The sequence below is a fragment of the Panicum virgatum genome, chromosome 7N, assembly GCF_016808335.1.
Source record: "Panicum virgatum strain AP13 chromosome 7N, P.virgatum_v5, whole genome shotgun sequence".
In the NCBI taxonomy this organism is placed as follows: Eukaryota; Viridiplantae; Streptophyta; class Magnoliopsida; order Poales; family Poaceae; genus Panicum; species Panicum virgatum.
This window is the reverse complement of record NC_053151.1, coordinates 29,755,424-29,775,030: the sequence shown is the minus strand read 5'-3', so window position 1 is coordinate 29,775,030 and position 19,607 is coordinate 29,755,424. Positions and strand designations below refer to the sequence as shown.

The 19,607-nt window shown below is 50.3% G+C and overlaps 2 protein-coding genes across 2 annotated transcripts; one reads left to right on the top strand and one right to left on the bottom strand.

Moving 5' to 3' along the window:
• Positions 1–6,209: 6,209 nt before the first annotated feature.
• Positions 6,210–13,906, top strand: LOC120683267 (thioredoxin M3, chloroplastic-like). The gene is made up of 2 exons (XM_039965323.1): positions 6,210–6,591; positions 13,401–13,906. Exons 1-2 carry the CDS (start codon positions 6,336–6,338, stop codon positions 13,733–13,735), a joined length of 591 nt encoding a protein of 196 aa, XP_039821257.1. The 5' UTR covers positions 6,210–6,335; the 3' UTR covers positions 13,736–13,906.
• Positions 13,907–16,894: 2,988 nt separating this feature from the next.
• On the bottom strand, positions 16,895–19,607 carry LOC120682603 (subtilisin-like protease SBT1.5). Its single transcript, XM_039964570.1, has one exon. The coding sequence runs from the start codon at positions 19,414–19,416 to the stop codon at positions 17,080–17,082; it is 2,337 nt and encodes a 778-aa protein (XP_039820504.1). The 5' UTR covers positions 19,417–19,607; the 3' UTR covers positions 16,895–17,079.

The window sequence follows — 19,607 nt, the reverse complement described above, 5'->3', positions numbered from 1 at the left end:
TGCAGTCCTTGTGTCTAGTGGCGGGCGTGAGTTGTGGCGGCCGATCCCCTCGCCACAGCACGCCATACTTCGGTGGCCGGGACACACCTTTTGTGGCAACGTGAAGGACCAAACCAAACAGCCCCTTAAACACACATTATGTTGATGGATATTTAAATGGAGATTCGTAGCTCTAAATAAATTTCACGTAAAACTGGATATGTTAGTCCCATTAAGAAAGACATGTATTCAACTGCACAAGAGGAAGAAGATCATACACAATTTTTTTCCTTAGTAGCATGAGGAACCTGGAGAGAATGAGGACTACTCGCTCCGTCCCAAATTATTAGTCGTTTTGACTTTTCTAGATGCATTGATTTTGGTACGCACTTACTCCATCCGTCCCAAAATAAATGCAATTCTAGAGTTTGAAATTTGTCCCACAAAGAATGCAACTTTAACTTACCTACCACAAAAGACAAGAGTCTCCAGAAATTTCTTATACAAAAGACAAGCCAATATCCAGATGTTTCTCAAAAAAAACAATGTCCAATTTTGTAATTCTACATCTAGCATTGATTTACGTGTGCGGTACTAGAATTACATTTATTTTAGGACCGAAGGAGTACACATATAAAGGTGTACACTGTGTCCCGACCTCCCTCTGTAGCTTCTTGTGTCTAGTCAGTCACTCATCCTGCCAGGTTGGTAGATTCAGAGAAATAATATCACTCGGATTAACGGATATCAAGGATGTGAATAGCACATTCTTAGCTCAAAAGAGAATTCTTTGGAACACCGAACCTTGACACATTACTTCACTTAGGGTTGGTTAAAATAAATCTATCTCATCCCCTTCTGAAGCAATAAATTAGGTAACCATACAACATTACTAATGGAAATTTTAATTGTTTTCTCCTGCAAGCCTTAGATTAGATCAATGTCTCATATTTCTAATAGTTTACTGTTACTCTAAAGTAAAAATTCTAAATTACTCCCCTGAACTATAGCCAAAGTTTGGATAACCCCATAAACGATAACTTGGTTCAATTTACCTCCTAAACTATGCAATTTAGTCTATTTTACCCCATAATATAATTTGGCTTTTTTATTTCTCCACACACAAGTTGAATTTCAATTTTAAATTTTGCAGGGTAGTAGTGGACATCACAATACATATTAAAAATTTTGTTATAAGTTTTTCGTCATTATTTTTCATGTAGTTTTGAACTCCAATGATTAATTTATTATTAAATATCATAACCTATCAAATAATGATAAAAAAATATGATGTATTTTTCTAAGATGTGTTATCATGTGTACTATCATCTTGTAAAATTTCAGCTTAAGACTCCACCAATTCATGGAGAAATGAAAAAAGTTAAATTATGTTTGGGGTTAATTTGAACCAAAGTGCATAGTTTGGGGGGGTAAAATGAACCAAACAATAGTTTAGGGGGTTATCCAAACTTTGGCTATAGTTAGGGGATGCACAAGTAGCTAGCAAACTCTCAAGGTATAGTTTCAAATATTTATCCTAGAAAACCTTACATGCAATTTATCCTAAACGAGTCCCAAACAATTCTGCTTTGTATCTCTAGTTGCCCGCCATATCCGGTATATAATTACAACACGTGTAATAAGCAAACTAACAGCTATCATGGAAGTCTACACTATATCAGGAAATCAAATATATCCCAAGCTAAGACAAAATTATCTAGACAATGCAACTTGGACTTTTTTTTGCAAATGCAGGGGGCAGTGCTTGTTTAGATTTAGAGTACGTATGATGATGGTGGGTGATTAGAGGTAGGAGATGGCGTAGGGAATTGCTACGGGCAATAGAAGGACGTGGCCCGGAACCTCTTGGCCACGGCTTGGGCGCCGGCAATGGCAAACGCATCCGAGAGGCGGAGGAATATGTTTTCCTGATCAACAATCTATTGCTTTGCCTTTCCAAGTTACGTGACATTCATTTATATAGGCCAGTGCACGTAAGCACTTCGTACACGTTTATCCCTAACTCAGACGTACTGAACACGAACTAATTTTCCTAAGTTTGCAATGTGTTACATATAAATATGGTAAAATACTATCTCCGGTTAAGTTTATTTGTTACTCCCTCCTTCCCTGTTTATAAGGCATACACGTATATCAAGATTCAAACCTTGTCATCTTTGACCAATAATTTGACTATTAAATTTTTATTTTTATAATGCAAATTTCATATGATTGGATTCATAATCAAATATATTTTACAATGATTATAAGTTTATAATCAAAAGTGATATAATATATGATAAATAAATGGTCAAAGTGTTGTTTAGAAGACCGTGTCATGTTCCACCATGCCTTATAAACGGGGAAGGAGGGAGTAAGTTTGTAGATGTTTTCGGTCCCACTGCTTGCAGGGGTTTACCGGAGCGGAGGCCGGCGAACACGCACGCGTCGCTTGGGAAAAGCCCGGCTCGGGCTGGTGATTTGCACGTCCTCATGGGCGGCGCACGATCCAATGAGTCGTTTCAGTTGTTTTCGTTCCGTTCAGAATTTCAGATGCGGCAGCTATGGCTGGGCGTTCGGGTTACCCGAAAAATTCGGGTCGGGTTTTTCGGGTTTGAAAAATTTCGGGTTTTGAAAACTACAACCCGAAATTTGCTAAAAATAATCGAAACCCGACATTTCGGGTACCCGATAATTCGGGTTCGGGTTCGGGTTTTACCCGAACAACCCGAACTATCCTAGACTCTGCAATACACCGCGGCTCCTCGCTCGCGGTTGACCAAGCAGGCAGGCAGCCCGCGCGGCCGGCTCGACGCCGTCCCTCCCTGCGTGCGTTGCGGCCGATTGGCGCTCGCGGAGGGGGGGCGCGTACTCGGGCTGTTGCCGCCGCCGAAGCCCCACCAGCTCGCGGGACTGCAGGAGCAAAAGCTGAGGGGGCGTGGAGGAGGCAGATCTGGCGAGGGAATCGGAGAAGGACGCGAGGGCGAGGAGGAGGAGATTGGAGAGGCGGAGGAGCTTCAAGATGCGCCTGGGCGGTGGGCGCGGTGGCGGCGGCCGGCGTGCGCCCGGGCGGGGGGCGTGATGGAGGCGGCCGGCAGGCGCTTGGGCTGGGGCGCGGTGGCGGCGGCCGGCGGGCCCTGGGCGGTGGCGGCGGCCGGCGGGCCCTGGGCGACGCCGGGGAGAAAGGACCTCGCCGCCTCGAGCTCGGGGGCCTGCACGGCTGCACCTGCACGCTCGGTCGCTCGGTGGCGGGCGGTGGCGCGGGGCCAGCTGGGCGACGCGCCGTGGTGTGGGGGCGGCGGCGGGGCACTGGGGTCGGGGGGTGTCGTGCTGTGTGCGTGCGGTGCGGGGGCCGGGGTCTTGGGCTTGGGGCGCTAGGGTTAGTAGCCTGGTGGGCTGGTGCCGTGGCCGTGGTGGGCTGGTGGCTTGTTGGGCTGGGCTGCCTGCAAAAATGAACAAACATATTTGAGTTGGGCTGTTTTTCGGGTAGTTCGGGTACCGTGGCCCAATACCCGAATTACCCGTAATAATTTCGGGTACCGTGGGTTAGAACCCGAATTAAGGTTCGGGTTTTTCGAGTTCGGGTTTTTCGGGTTCGGGCTCGGATTTTTCGGGTTCGGTTTTCGAGTTTCGGGTATTTTGCCCACCCATAGCGGCAGCCTCGTTGGGAGATGCCATACCGACAAGTCGACGGAGACAAAGCTGCGGGTGTCCCTGAAAGAGCTCTCTGTTCCCTGGCAACTGTGGCCCTGTTTAGTTCGCGAAAAATTCCCTACGGTGCCTGTCACATCGAATCTTCGGACACATGTATGAAGCATTAAATATAATTGAAAAAATAACTAATTACTCAGTTTAACTGATTACGACGAGACGAATTTTTTAAACCTAATTAGTCCATGATTGAATATTAATTGCTAAATAACAACGAAATTATTACAGTACCAAAACCCAAACTTTTTCACGAACTAAACAAGGCCTGTGTCGCGTCCTGTCGTATGCGAGAGGCCGGCGTTTTTCACCAAGGAATCTTGTATACATGGTGTACTAAATAAAATCTATTTGCAAAATTTTTTTAGGGATTGGTGTAATTTTTCACGACAAATCTAATAACGGTAATTAATTCATAATTTGCTATAGTGATGCTACGGTAATCATCCTCTAATCGTGCGGTCAAAGACCTTATTAGATTCGTCTCGCGAATTTACTAAAAAGTTGTGAAGTTGATTTTGTAAACTATCTTCATTTAGTATCTTTAATTATTGGTCAAAGTGGGTGAAAAAAATTTCACCCACCCAACCAAACGCTAGTAGATGGAGCCAGCCATAGAAGTATACTAGGACAGCTGGCCTTTTTTTCGCGCTTGCGATTTGTTCAGACAATCAGACGTGGTACGTGCAGCTGAATAGTGCACGTACGTTTAATCACTTCAATCAGTTAGCAGTATTTTTTCTTTCACACCAAATCAACATCAGCCACCGGCCACAACCAGCTAGTAGTACTTTCCTCTTATAATAAATCAGTACCAGCCATAAGCCAACACCAGCTAAACAGAGTAAATATGTTATTTTATGCGAACGCACTTTTCTTTGGACGAACGATTTTTTATGCAAACACGGCAGCAGAGAGAGGAGTAAAGGCTTCTCCTGTGATGGTAGCTCAAGATTCGACCCATCACCAATGAGGCAATGACTTATCTTTGCACAGTGTAAAGATTGGACTCTGAAAGAGAAGTCAATGCAAAGATAATAAAATATTGTAAGTGCACAGTAAATTTAACAGCTCAACTGCCGACTGTTGCCCAGCTCGATCAAAAAACCATAGGTGCACATTATTTTCAACAGCTTAACTGCTGATCGTTGCCCACCTCGATCCAGCTATCCGTTGCTCTCAAACTCTATCTAGTGAACTCCTCAACATTAAGAAACAAAGAGAACAACTACTAGCTCTCATCTCCATTTGACAAATAATAGAAGCATGGAGTCATCTTCATCCACTAGCTTCACAAGCTTAGTGAACTCAACACCAAATCCAGAGTTCCAATAATACTAGAGTTTCCCTTCACCACATTTTCCCACAAATTTCAGATAACCACCGTCATTTCAATACATTTGGAGTTCAATCAGACTATCAAGGTTATCAGCAATATAATTGCGTACCCGACCATCAAGCTATCATGGCTTCCCTTACATGACGGTGTGGGGCGCAATACCAGCAAGGAGCTTTCAGAGTTGGTATGAGTTCCATCATCTCCGGTTGGATCAGCTGCCTGCTATGGAGGTATGGACGGTAGTGGTTAACGTGGATCGCCACTACGGATGCCCTAACGATAGCATGCAGCAGCCATTGGTGAATGGTGATAGATCACAGTGCTAAGTGCTTGCATCTTGAGCATCCGTGTACCGATGGATTAAGACACGGTAGAACAAAAAGTTAACCAAACGTAGATTTGTAACCTCAATTCATAATAAGCTCCTATTATATTGAATCCTAGCAACACAGAAATATTACAGCATGACGCCACTCACCTGCCACCGTAAAAATCAATGACGGCTCGCCGTCAGTTTGCGGACCTCTGACGCCGCGCCTTCGCTTTAACCACGAACGACTGTGCTACAGTCAGTCATCGCCATCACCATTAGCATTAGACAGACCTAGTACTTTTTACTTTTTTTTGTGTTGTTTGTTTCCTGCAGCTTTTTTTTTTCAATCCTTATCACATAAAAGAAATTTTATCATTTAGGAGTATCAAATAAAATCTGTTTATAAATTTTTTTGACAGATGGATGCTAATTTGCGAGGCAAATCTAATGAGCCTAATTAATCCATATACAATGATGCTACAATAACCATCCGCTAATCATAAATTAATATACTTTATTAGATTCGTCTCGCAGTTTAGCCTTAAGGTTCTGCCGTTATAGTTTTATAATTAGACTTCATTTAATCCTTATAAATGCTATATGGTTTAAAGTTTATCCCCTAAAACCAAACAACCCCTTCATCTCTTCAAAGAGGACCCATATTGCTTCTTCTTTAATCAATAAGCACCAAATAAACTTCACATCTTAATTGTAGTATATACTGAAACAATTCAAAAATAAACTCCTGCTTAGCTATGGTCTGACGTCCAAAATATTTTTGTTTTAGTTTTTTGAAAGGATTTTTTTTTGTTTTAGTGAGACGCAAGAGAAATGAGAAGGGTGAAGGGTCCGTTCTCCTTGGGCGTTGGCACGTTTTCGCCGTGGGTCAACCGTAGCTGTCTCGGGGCAGAGGATCGGCCGCGTGCGGCTGTCTCGTGAATTTTCTACCAACCGCATTTCTCCGCCGCGGCTCGAGCTCGACTCGCGAAATCACACATGGCCGCTGCCGCCGCCGCAGCTTCCTGCCCCGCGCCGCCGCGCCGGCTTAGCTCCGCCATGGCGCTGCTGCCGGCGCCCTCCCCCGCCGCGCCCTGGCGCCGGAGGGCGGTCGGCTACGGCTCCTCCTCCGCCCGGCGGTGGCCGTGCCGCCGCTGGGCGCACCGGCCGGAGTCCGCGGCGCCCCGGATCCGGCGTCAGTCGCCGTCGCGGCGCGGCGCGGCGGTGAGGGTGAGCTGCGCTTACTCCCCCGGCGGTAAGGGCCTAGCTTATTGAATCCCCGTTCCGTGAGGCGAAAAGCTTTATTTACCTTGCTCTCTTATTGCTCGCTAACCACCTGTCAGACGGAATGTGCCAAACTGCCAATAGCCTGCTTCAAGTTTCTATTGCAGTTGCCGCTTGCCATTTTGCTCTGTGAGCTTACTTGCTTAATGCTTATCGGTGTTCTGTGCTTCGACGGTTCGTCCTAAATGCTGTGGTGAAACGCAGCCTGCTGAGGCTAAACCCATGGAATGAGGCAGAGGCAGAATAATTAGGCCAGTGCAATTGATCCTTTGAGTTGAAGATGTGGTTGGCTGAGAATGATGGACTGTTAACCGTCGATACATGTTGAGAATTAGCTTATGTCTAGCTATCCGCCCCTGCCCCCTAATAATAGTAACAATTCTGGCAATAAAAACCGAACTTGCCTGGAACCGTGTTGAGATATTCTGATAGCTGTTGCAATGAAAATTTCACGAGTAAATGGATTTTGTTATTTATGTGTGATATATTTTTGAACTACATCCATCATATCTATGATAGTTTGGTGTCTGCTGCTGTTCCTACAGTTTGTATTATTGAGTAGATCTCATGCACCATTTTAGTCATCAGCTTTGTGTGATAAGGAAGCCAACAGCTTAGGTCATCTTTATGGTCCACCTAAGTATACTGAGAGCAATTGAGATTGCGTGGAATCATAGATTGATTAGGGTATACAATACATGTACATATATATAGGCAGCCCTGAGAGAGGTTTATAGAATCATAACCAATCAAGGGATAACCTGCCTAACCTAATCATCTAAGGCACGGCAGGAAGCCGGCCATGGGCCTGGGCGCCAGGCCCATCACACACACAACACATATATTCTAACACGTCTCCGCAGTCTGATCGTCGGCAGCCTGAACGTTCAGACTGGACCTGAACTCCGTGAAGACAGAAGAAGGCAGGCCTTTGGTGAAGATGTCGGCGTACTGAGAACTGGTAGGAACATGTAGAACGCGGACGTCACCAATAGCAACACGCTCCCGGACAAAGTGTAGATCAATCTCCACATGTTTGGTGCGTTGATGCTGAACGGGGTTCGAAGACATATAAACTGTGCTGATGTTGTCACAATAGATCAGGGTTGTGCGGCGCAGAGGAACATGCAGCTCAACTAGGAGTTGGCGCAACCAGGAAGCCTCAGCGACTGCATTGGCCACGGCTCGATACTCAGTCTCGGCACTCGAGCGAGAAACAACATTCTGACGTTTGGAGGACCAGGAGATGAGATTGTCGCCCAGGAAGACAGCATAGCCTGAAGTGGACTTGCGAGTGTCTGGACAACCAACCCAATCAGCATCTGAATAAACCAGGAGATCGGACTGAGCAGAAGGCCGGAGCAGAAGACCCAGATGTAATGTGCCTCTGATGTAGCGAAGAATCCTCTTGAGGGAAGCAAGATGCGGTTCACGCGGGTCATGCATGTGAAGACATACCTGCTGAACAGCATAATCAATATCTGGCCTGGTGAAAGTGAGATACTGCAGAGCTCCAGCAAGACTGCGAAAATCCGTCGGATCGGCTACAGGAGCACCATCAACAGCAGACAGCTTGGGATTGGTGTCAACCGGAGTAGAGCAAGGTTTGCAATCAGCCATACCAGCACGATCAAGAATCTCCAACATATACTGCCGCTGAGACAAGAGAAGGCCACCACTGGAACGTTGCACATGCATACCCAGAAAATGATGAAGCTCACCAAGGTCCTTCATAGAGAATTCCCGCTGAAGAGCATCAATGGTACGACGAAGCAGACCAGCAGAGGAGGCGGTAAGCACAATATCATCCACATATAGCAACAGATAAACTGTGTCACCGCCGCGGTGATAAACGAAGAGTGACGTGTCAGTCTTGGCCTCCACAAAACCGAGCTGCAACAGATATGTGGCAAAGCGACTGTACCAAGCACGAGGGGCCTGCTTAAGTCCATAAAGAGAACGATTAAGCCGGCACACATAATCAGGATTGGTGGAGTCCTCGAAACCTGAAGGCTGGGCGCAATATATCGTCTCTGACAGAGTACCGTGAAGAAAGGCATTCTTGACATCGAGCTGATGAATAGGCCAGCTACGGGAGAGTGCTAGAGAGAGCACGGTACGGACGGTGGCCGGCTTGACGACGGGACTGAAAGTCTCAGAGAAATTGATGCCGGGGCGCTGTGCGAAACCGCACAACACCCAACGCGCCTTGTAGCGCTCAAGAGATCCATCCGCCTTGAACTTGTGCTTGAAAACCCATTTGCCAGTCACAATGTTGGCCCGAGGTGGACGTGGGACAAGATCCCACGTGCTGTTGGCCAAGAGGGCGTCGAACTCCTTCTGCATAGCGTCTCGCCAATTGGGATCGGCAAGGCCGCCCCGGTAGGTCCGGGGAACAGGTGACAGATGCGCCGAGTGGTAGAGCGCCGGTAGTCGAAACTCGCTCTTCCCGCGCGTAATCATGCCGTGTTGGTTAGACACGGGAGGCACAGGAAGAGCGCGTGGTGGAAGCTGTCGGGGCATGGCCGAAACAGGATCTCCACGAGGGGAGGTCCTGACGGCCGCGTGAACAGCTCGGCGGGCGTAGACGTGAACATAGTCGCGAAGAGCTCGATGACGGGCCGGATGCGCCGGCTGCCCAGCAGCCCCGGGGGAGGCAGCAGGGGTGATAGCAGCACCGGCGGGAGAGCCAGCAGCACTGGCAGTCCTGGCGGGAGGGCCAGCAGAAGAGCCAGCAGCACCGGCAGCACCGGCAGGAGTGTTGCTGGCAGCGCTAGCAGTCCTGGCAGGAGTGCAGATCCCAGCAGAAGGCCCGGCCGAGCGCTGCGCGGAGCGCTCAGGCCAGGCAGGAGTCTGGAGAGGTGGCAGGACGTCCAGCGCCGTTGACGGAGTGCTGGAGGCGGCCGCACGTGGCTGTGCGGGAGGAACAGCCGCACGTGGCTGTGCGGGATCCCCAGGGGAAGTTCCTGCAGGTAAAAGATGACGTACTGGACCAATGGGGACCGGTACGGGGTCAGATTCATCCACAAGAAACTCAAAGTCTGCAGAACCGGGCGGCAGAGACTGCCGAGAGAACGGAAACGAGTTTTCATCAAAAACTACGTGCCGTGAAATAATGACCCGGTTAGACTGAAGATCAAGGCAGCGGTACCCTTTGTGATGAGCTGAATAGCCAAGGAAAACACATAAAGTGGAACGTGGAGCGAGTTTATGCGTAGCAGTGGCCGAGAGGTTAGGGTAACATGCACAACCAAAAACACGAAGATGGTCATAGGAGGGCTGAGCGCCAAACAGTGCAAGATGAGGCGTGGAGGAGGCTAGTGTTTTGGTTGGCAAAATATTCAACAGATGAGTAGCAGTGTGCAGACCTTCGACCCAATAGGAGGGGGGCATACTTGCCTGGAACAGCAGGGAGCGCACAATATTGTTGATAGTGCGAATGATGCACTCAGCTCGACCGTTCTGAGGCGAAGTATATGGGCAGGACATGCGTAGATGTGTGTCGTGGGTGAGAAAAAACGTGCGGGTGCTGGAGTTGTCAAACTCCCGACCGTTGTCGCACTGGACAGCCTTCACGGTGGCGCCGAACTGAGTACGCACGTAGGAAAAGAAGTTAGCCAAAGTAGCAAAGGTGTCAGACTTGAAGTGTAGAGGGAACGTCCATAAATAGTGAGAGCAGTCGTCAAGAATGAGCAAGTAATATTTGAATCCTGAAACACTGGCAATAGGAGATGTCCATAAATCACAGTGTATGAGATCAAAATTACTGATGCACGAGAATCTGATGACTGAAACGGACGACGTGTATGGCGTCCTAGCTGACAAGCATGACAGATGGAGCTGAGTTCTTTATTACAAAAAGGAACTGTAGAAGCTACTTTGGACAAAACTTCATGACCGGGATGACCGAGACGCCGATGCCAAAGCGAGGGGGTGGAGACGGCGGCAAGGGCATGAGCGGCAGGAAGGTGCACGGGGTAGAGCGGCCCAGAGCTATTGCACCTGACGATCACTCTCTGCGACTCCAGATCCTTCACAGAACAACCAGCAGGGTCAAATTCAACAGAGCAATTGTTGTCAGTAGTAAACTGGCGAACAGAGATAAGATTCTTAATAAGTTTCGGAGAAACGAGTACATTATTAAGAGATAATGAACCACAAAGGTGTGCTGCGCTAGTAGCGGTGACAGGAAGTAAGGATCCATCACCGACAACAATAGATGAAGGAAAAGGGTACCGCGGGCTGGTCAAAAGGGATAGTGAACTGGAATCTGATGTCATATGGGAGGTATCACCTAAGTCGAAGTACCAGTCGGTAGATGGTGGCTGGTTGAGCGACATGGTACTGAAGGTGGAGGCGAGCGAATGTTGATCCCAGGAAGATGGCAGACCCGTCATGGGGTTGTAGAAGCCGGGTGGAATCAGGGGCGCCTGCTGGCCCAAGTAGGGCGCCTGCTGCCCCATGAGAGGAGCCTAGAATGCCTGCTGCTGCGCCTGGGCCTGCTGGGAAGCAAGCAGCGCTTGCTGCTGCGCCTGGAGGGCCTGCTGCTGCGCCACAAGAGCCTGCTGAGGGGCAGCAGGCCGAGGCGGGGCGACGGGCGGACGGGGACAGGGGAACATGCTGATGGTCCCAGTCCAGGGGTTGTAGAAGGAGGGCCAGGGTCCTCCTGCGCCTTGGTCGGTGCTGGTGCCCTGGCCGCCAGTGCTACTGCCACCTGCAGGAGCCTTGCTGGAGGTGCCCTGGTCGCCACTGCGACCCTTCCCTTGGCCTCCGCGCTTGCCGCGGCGTTGCTTGGAGGACCCGACACCCCCACCCTTGCTGCCGCCACGGCTGCCTCCGCTGCTGTTGGTGGAGCGGTTGGGAGGCTGCTGGGTCGACGCTGGGGGGCGCGAAAGGGGCTGCTGCTGAGGCGAGGTGGAGCTGGTGCCGGTGAGGAGCGCCGTGGACGGAGCCGAGACCTGGTGCGACGCCGTGAGCTCCTCAAGGAGAAGGTCATCTCGCACCTCAAGGAAGGTGGGGAACGGGCGCCCCCGCAGAAGTTGGCGACCAAGGGCGGCGTACTTCTCGTTGAGACCGCGGAGGACGTTGAGGATGAGCGTGCGGTCGGAGACGTCCTCGCCGAGGTCGCCAAGGGTATCGGCCATCTGCTTGAACCTCTTGCAATAGTCAGTGATAGACAGATCACCTTGGACGAAGTTGCAGAACTGAGCGTCAAGGTAGAGGGCCCGAGTTTCCCGATTGCCGAGAAACTGTGACTCGATGGCGAGCCAGGTGGCGCAAGCGGTGGCGCCCCGCTCGCGGCGCTCGAGGACGACATCGATGAGGTCAGTGGCAATGGTGTCGTAGAGCCAAGACCGAACGACGCAGTCCATGCGACTCCAATCTGGGGAGCCGGGGGTAGAGAAGTCGCGCAGGACATGATCCTGTAGCGAGTACTTGCCGAAGACGAGGAGGAACTGCTCGCGCCAGCGCCTGTAGTTGCCGGAGGCGATGTCAAGGACGATCGGGATGAGGCTCCGGATGTTCTGCACGGCGACGGCCTGGGCGTGCAGATTCAGGACAGCGGCGGCTTCATGGAGCAGCAAGGCGGCGTTGTTGTCGATGGGAGGAGGTTCGGAGACGGCAGACTTGGAGTCGTCGTCGCGTTCCTCGTCCGAGGCAGGGGGAGCAGCCTTGCGCTCCTCGGCCGCGCGGGCCAGGGCAGAACGGACGCGTTCTGCGGCGACGTCGCGGTCCCGCCCGGCAGCAGCGGCTTCCTCCTCAGCCTGAGCCGCACGGGCGAGGGCTGCCTCGCGCGCAACCCTGCGGGCGGCGCGCTCCTCGACGCGCTTGGAGTCCTCAGTGCGCTTGGCGGTGTCAGCGTCACCATCAACGGTGCCAGCCATGGCGCAGAGAAAGGAGGTGAGGCGCTGGTGGGTGCGCAGCGGAAGATCGCGCGCAGGGGAGGAGAGAGGGTGCGCAGCGGAAGATCGCGCGCAGGGGAGGAGAGAGGCGCGGGCGGCGCGCCTGAGATGCGGAAGGGCTAGGGTTTGAACCTAGACTCCTGATACCATGAGAGCAATTGAGATTGCGTGGAATCATAGATTGATTAGGATATACAATACATGTACATATATATAGGCAGCCCTGAGAGAGGTTTATAGTATCATAACCAATCAAGGGATAACCTGCCTAACCTAATCATCTAAGGCACGGCAGGAAGCCGGCCATGGGCCTGGACGCCAGGCCCATCACGCACACAGCACATATATTCTAACATATACGACTCTCGGATGTCCTATACAATTCTTTACCTTTTCAATTTTCCTGTTACATGAGTAGAACTGTTATGGGTGGTCAACTAGGCTTATTGGGCCATATGGGCCCAAGTACTGTAGCGCCGCGGTACTGTAGCGCCGCCAGTACTTTAGGGTTTGCCGCCAGTACTTTAGGGTTTGTTAGGGATAAGATTAGAAGTCTTAGGGGTCAAGTAAGTCACTCTATATAAAGAGAGGAGATGTATCAATCTAATCAATCAAGGAAGAAGAATCAATCCTAAATCCCCCAATTCTCCAAGCCGCCGGAGCAGCAGGGCCTACCCTGTCCTCTGTCGTGTCCAAGCCGCCGAAGCAGTAGGACTAGACCCTGCCCTCTAGCGTGTCTCTACCCTAATGATCCAATACCCATGACAAGAACAACTGCTTTACGTTCGAAAAAATGTATTTTCATAATTTTCTCAATGAAGCTTGTCTAGAAATATATGGAAAATGTCTAATGACAATATTCTGTCTTTTTCTACAGCTGAAAGAATTACTGCATGCTCTTGGAATGAATATGTGATCTGCAGTGATGTACCTGTCCTTATTGAGTTTTGGGCCTCCTGGTGTGGACCTTGCAGGATGGTCACACGAATTGTCGATGAGATAGCACAAGAGTATGCTGGGAGAATAAAATGCTATAAGCTTGACACTGATGATTACCCACAGGTTGCTACTGCTTACAGTATCGAGAGGATTCCAACTGTTTTACTCTTTAAGGATGGAGAGAAAATACATAGTATTACAGGGACACTGCCAAAGGCTGTTTATGTGAAAGCCATTGAGAAATCTATTTCAGACAATGATATATTTGATTAGTATACTTTGGTCCTTATTAATGAATCTGTGTACTTTGTCTTGCTACCAGCAGAGTTTACAACATAAGCATCTTACCTAGAAGTATGAGACTGTGGGTTATCCTTTTGCTATGCAATAACAAGAGTAAATATAATGTGTTACAGGGCTGCATATTTGAGGCCCTCAGCAATATCTTATTAAGTGAAGTCAAAGCAGATTTTCCTCATTTTGTTGTGGTATCTATCATCTAATTTTACATGTTTCATCCCTTCATGCTTTCCATCGATAGTACAAATCTTGCAGCAACTTGGTTTTGACAATTCTTATTTCCACAAAACTTAACACCTCTTATCACACTTACATACTCTACAGCAGCTAACCAGTTTGAGTTTTTATTCTCAAAAGGAGCGCCGCCACTATGTGACTATGTGAGTACTAGTTTTGCTACTTATTTACATGAATACCAAGCTAATTTTCTCAGCTATCTCTTCAAGGTATGTTCCACTAACCTAACCTTTTGGCTATCATCTTCATTCTGTTCAATGTTGGATATGTATAGAATAAACTGGCAAAACCGTGGTTCTTACTTGTTAGGCAGGAGATATTTTTCTATTCCCTTCTAGGTTATCACACCTATATGGAACATATATTAAGGAACCATAACAGTATTATGCAATCCTGAGGGACAATTTATGTTGTTCAAAACACACACACACACACACACACATATATATATATATATCTTCTGCTTGTGCTAAGATTTTTTTTTTTGAGAATGTATGGTATATATCTTCTAAAAAAGGCGACATGTCCAGCAACTGAGTGTAGCAGAGATGCGGATGTTGCGGTGGTTTTGCGGGCACACAAGGAGGGATAGAGTCCGGAATGAAGTTATTCGGGATAGGGTCGGGGTGGCACCAATTGAGGAGAAACTTACCCAGCATCGGCTGAGATGGTTTGGACATGTCCAACGAAGGCCTCCTGAGGCGCCGGTGCATAATAGGGTTCTTGAGCGGGTCGATAATGTAAAGAGGGGTAGAGGTAGACCTAAACTGACGTGGGATGAGTCGGTTAAGAGAGACCTTAAGGATTGGAATATCTCTAAAGAGATAGTTTTGGATAGGAGCGCTTGGAGACTAGCTATCAATGTGCCTGAACCTTGAACTTATTTCTTTCGGGTTTCATCTCTAGCCTACCCCAACTTATTTGGGAAAAAAGGCTATGTTGTTGTTGTTGTATGGTATATACCCCGTCCCTCCCTTGCTCTTTTGAACTGAGATGACAGGAGCTCTGAACACTGTTTTGTTAACCCCTGTTAGGATGCCCATGTAAATATTTTGATTGGACGTAGATTACATAATTTTTCCCAAGATCCCATCGAGTATTGCAGTCTCAAGAATGATGAGGAGAGAGAGCCTATATCAAGATTGGGTATCTTTAGAGTTAGTGTGGGATATCTTTGTCATTACTGCCCCCAGAAAGATTTGTTGAGGGACAAACATAACTACTCTAGTCAAGAAACATGGATCAGGTACATAATTTATATTTTATAAAGTTTACATGAAGTGTTAACATGGCACGACTATTACCTAAACACTGGAGAATTGTGCCTACTCAACTTTGATTGCTGTCGATCTTGTTATTGACCTTATTGACCAAATGTGCTAGTATCATTACTTTGACCAAACATGTTGCATGGCAGACTGGACAGTTACTACCCCATACTTTCATGCATCTCATGTGGCAAAGCTAGTTTGTATGGTTATGTGGTGATGATAGAATGAGTGTGTACTGGATGATCAGCTTGGTGTCACTGATCTCCATGCATTCTTGTTCAGCACTCAATTCTCTCAGCAGAAGCCCATGACTCATGGTGTTCATTTCAGCCCTAATTCAACAGGATGAAATGGACATTGATCTTTGGTGCACTTGTTGCCAGCTTCCATGTATATAGTTCTTGGAGTGTCCATAATTTAAGAGCCTTATATACAGCCTTAGTATGAGGAAATCACTTAGTTCCTGGAGTACTTGCACATCATCTGCCACAATGACTAGTTGACCACTTCATGGCTGCTACTGGAATTTATCAGCTTCCGTCATGGCATCATAAGAAAATTATTGGACGACTTATATACAATGTTGGTGATAGATGTCAATTGGTACACAATTTGGTCCGGGACATTTATGATGGTGTACCCTACCCTGGGGAGCCACACCAGCTGAGCATGCTGACACATATCACCATTACCATGGCTATAAGATACCCTGTGGTTATCAGACTGTTGGAGACCTGCGGTCCTGATAAACATTTGATACTCAAGTGGATGCTACCAGTCACTATCTGATCCATTGCAGTAACCACGAAAGTAATTTTGCGAGTGCTGATGAAAAAGGAAATGCTGAGACTACAATTAGTGCACGACTGTACTTTTTATGGTGGTAATGAACTGCTGAAATAGCCCACTGTAATGCAGGATGAATTGTTGAAACCATGGAATGCGTGATTGATGACCATCATAGTCCCTGGGTGCATTGACATTGCCATCATCAGGATGACTATTGGTGTTTATGTCTCTTTTATAAAACTTCCTGAGCCTTTGGGTGCTTAGTGAGGCATTACCTGCTGGTATCATCTCAGAATTGTACTGGCCCTTCTGCCTTGCCATTACAAGAGATCAAATGCCTTTGTGTTTAATGGTATCCATTATCCAATTAGATTTATCGTTGATAGTGTCAATAATATCCCCACTTAGCAGTTCAGTCCACTGTGGAGATACCAGGGTTTTCTTCTTGCTCAACTTTGAGGAACTATTTTCTGACAACAATGATCTGATATAGAGCTTGGAAGTTGCCTTTGCTTTATCTTGTATCTAATCTGTCACTGCCCATTGGTACAAATAATAGAAGTGAAGGCGGAGATGTACCTGGCTCCAACTCATTATATGAAACTTATTAACATTTTTTTGCCGCGTCTTGACTGTATGGTTTTGTAGTTTATGGGTAGTAAATTGATGTTCGTGGTGTTCTTGATGATGAACAGAACACCCATCTGATTCTCAGGTTCCAAAGATGTGGTGCGGTGCCTTTTCAATTTTGACCATTCTTCATTGGTGTTCTTTTGAAGCAATCCAAGATATGGATGCATGCAGTTCATTTGCAGCAGAGCCTGATACGGCTGGAGAAGAAAACAATTGAGAAATCTATAATTTGATTATCAGCTGTGGTAATTTAGTATCTGGTGAGGCTTTCCCCCCTTTCTTCAGTCTATATTTTTTTCCTGTTCTTAATCAGGATTAATTATAAATATAGTATCTTTTCTACGGTCATGATTTTATTTTGGCTCCTGTTATGCTAGCATGTCTTCCTCACTGGGCAAATGCTGAGACTATAGGGCTCCTGACAACATGCTTCCCTCCAACTTCATTCCAGCTCAGGAACCCATAGTTTCCTATGAAGTTGCTGTCATCTGAGCTTCTTTTCACCTGGCTGACCTGCACCGTGACGGTGAACGGCAGCTTGCTGCCTTTGCCGCCAAAGGACAGCGCCGTCGGCGACACCGTCACCTTCATCCCCACCGGCGCCGTCACCGACACGCTGTACTTCGCCGGCGAGGCGGCGACGTTGGTCAGTACCCTCTTGAACGTCCGGGTGGCCGAGTTGGTCCTGTTGAGGATGATCATGAAGGACGGGTAGTTGAGGTCGAGGTTTGCTCCGGCGCAGCTGGGGTTTCGCCGGCCGGTGATGGTCGAGATCTGACGGCTGCTGTAGCGGAGGCCGCACAGGAAGTTGACGTAGTCGTCGGCCGCCACGTCATACACGAGGCCCGGGTCCATGGCGTCGTTGGGGCTGACGTGGCCGCTCCCAAAGTCCAGCGGCGTCCCCGGCGACCCGTTCGGCATGCTGACGATGACGTTGTTGGCGTTGTCCTTCACGTAGGCCGTCGTCATCATGGCCGACCGGATGGCCGCCGGGCTCCAGTCCGGGTGCGCCGACCGCAGCAGGGCGACCACGCCGGCGACGTGCGGCGACGCCATGGACGTGCCGGAGACGAGCGCGTACTTGGTGAAGAGCTTCTGCTTGCCGATCTCCATGATCTCCTTGTTGGGCACCCACGCCGCGAGGATGTCCACCCCCGGCGCGACGACGTCTGGCTTCAGGATCGTCGGGCTGATCTGGCCCGGCCCGCGGGCGGAGAAGTAGGACACGGTCGGCGCCGGCTTGACGCCGATCGCCGTGCCGCCGAACCGGAGCCTCGCCGTGGGCGCATTCCTGCCTGACGCTGCCGTCGCGTACTTGGCGATGGCCGCGCCGTCCGACAAGGTCACCAGCACCACGGGCATGGTGTAATCGTCCGGCTGGAGGAACTCCTTCATGTCGCTGGCGATGATGGCGCCGCTGCCTCCGTTGCTCTGCACCGCGTCCATCTGCCGCCCGATGCTCACGCCGGCGGCGGCGGTGCAGAGGACGAACTTCCCGCGCACGTCCTTGCGGCTGAGGCTGGAGTACTCGCAGCTTTGCTTGCTCCTGTTGCCGTGGCCGTAGTACAGGCTCCCGCCGACGACGGCCGGCGTGCTCTGGGGGTACACCGACTTGCCGTGGATGGTCGCGCCGCTGCCGAGCGTGACGGCGGCGGTGAAGTCCCGGTCGATGCTCGACGCGCCGACGGTGGTGATCCACGGCGCGCCGTTCATGATGGTGTACCCGTCGGAGCCGTCGTTCCCGGCCGAGCACGTCACGAAGACGCCCTTCTGCATGGCGGCGAAGGCTCCGATGGCTATCACATTGGTGTCGTAGGGCGTCTCCGGGAAGCCCAGGGACAGCGACATCACGTCGACGCCGTCGGCGACGGCGCGGTCCATGGCGGCCAGCACGTCGGTGGACCCGGACTCCAGCGTGTCGGCCGAGAACACGGCCTTGTACATGGCCACCCTGGCCATCGGGGCGATGCCGGTGGCCGTGCCGTTGGCGTAGCCGAAGTAGCTGGCGCCCCTGACGGCGGCGCCGGCGGCCGTGGACGACGTGTGCGAGCCGTGGCCGTAGTAGTCCCGCGGCGAGTCGTAGTCGTCGGGCGAGATGGTGAGGCCGCTCTGCTTGAGGCCCTTGCTGAAGGAGCGTGCTCCGATGAGCTTCCGGTTGCACATGGAGGGATTGAACGCCTGGCCGGCCTCGCACGCGCCCTTCCACCTCGCCGGCACGGGCTTCTGGATGCCCGCGTCGCTGAAGCTCTCGCTCTCCGGCCAGACGCCCGTGTCCACGATCCCGACGATCACGTCGTCGCCGAACCTGGACGCCGGCCAGACGCCGGCGCCGGCGCTCAGCCCGAGGAACTCCGGCGTGCGCGTGGTGTGGAGGCGGCCGTACGTCTCCGGGAACGCGGCCACGTGGCCCTCCACCCGCTTGAGCGCCTCCAGCTGCCGCGCGGTGAGCACGGCGCTGAACCCTTGCATGACGCGGGTGTACGTGTACAGGTGCACCGGCGCGCTCTCCGCCGCCGCCGCCGTTGCGGACGCCAGCGAGGACAGCACCGAGAGGTACCACCCCTCGTGCTCCACGAACGGCGCCGGCATCTTCTCCGCGTCCATGTGGACGATGTACGACCTCCGTTCGCCGCCACCCGCCGGCGCCGCCGGCGCCGCGGCGGCGCACGCCAGCAGCAGCAGCAAGGGGCTGATCGCCCCGAGCAGCACGGCCCGAAACACCATCGCGTCAGAAGCAGCAGCAGATAGCAGACGCCGAATGGCTTCAAGCGAGTAGATGAACTAAGCTGAGCTGAGACACTTGAGCTCAGAGCTGCCGCTTCTTATGCATCCGCGGCGGAGGTGGCGAGCTGAGCAGAGTGAGTGAGTGGACGCCACGAGTGGAGAGCACTCGCGCTCGCGGTCGCGTCGTCGCC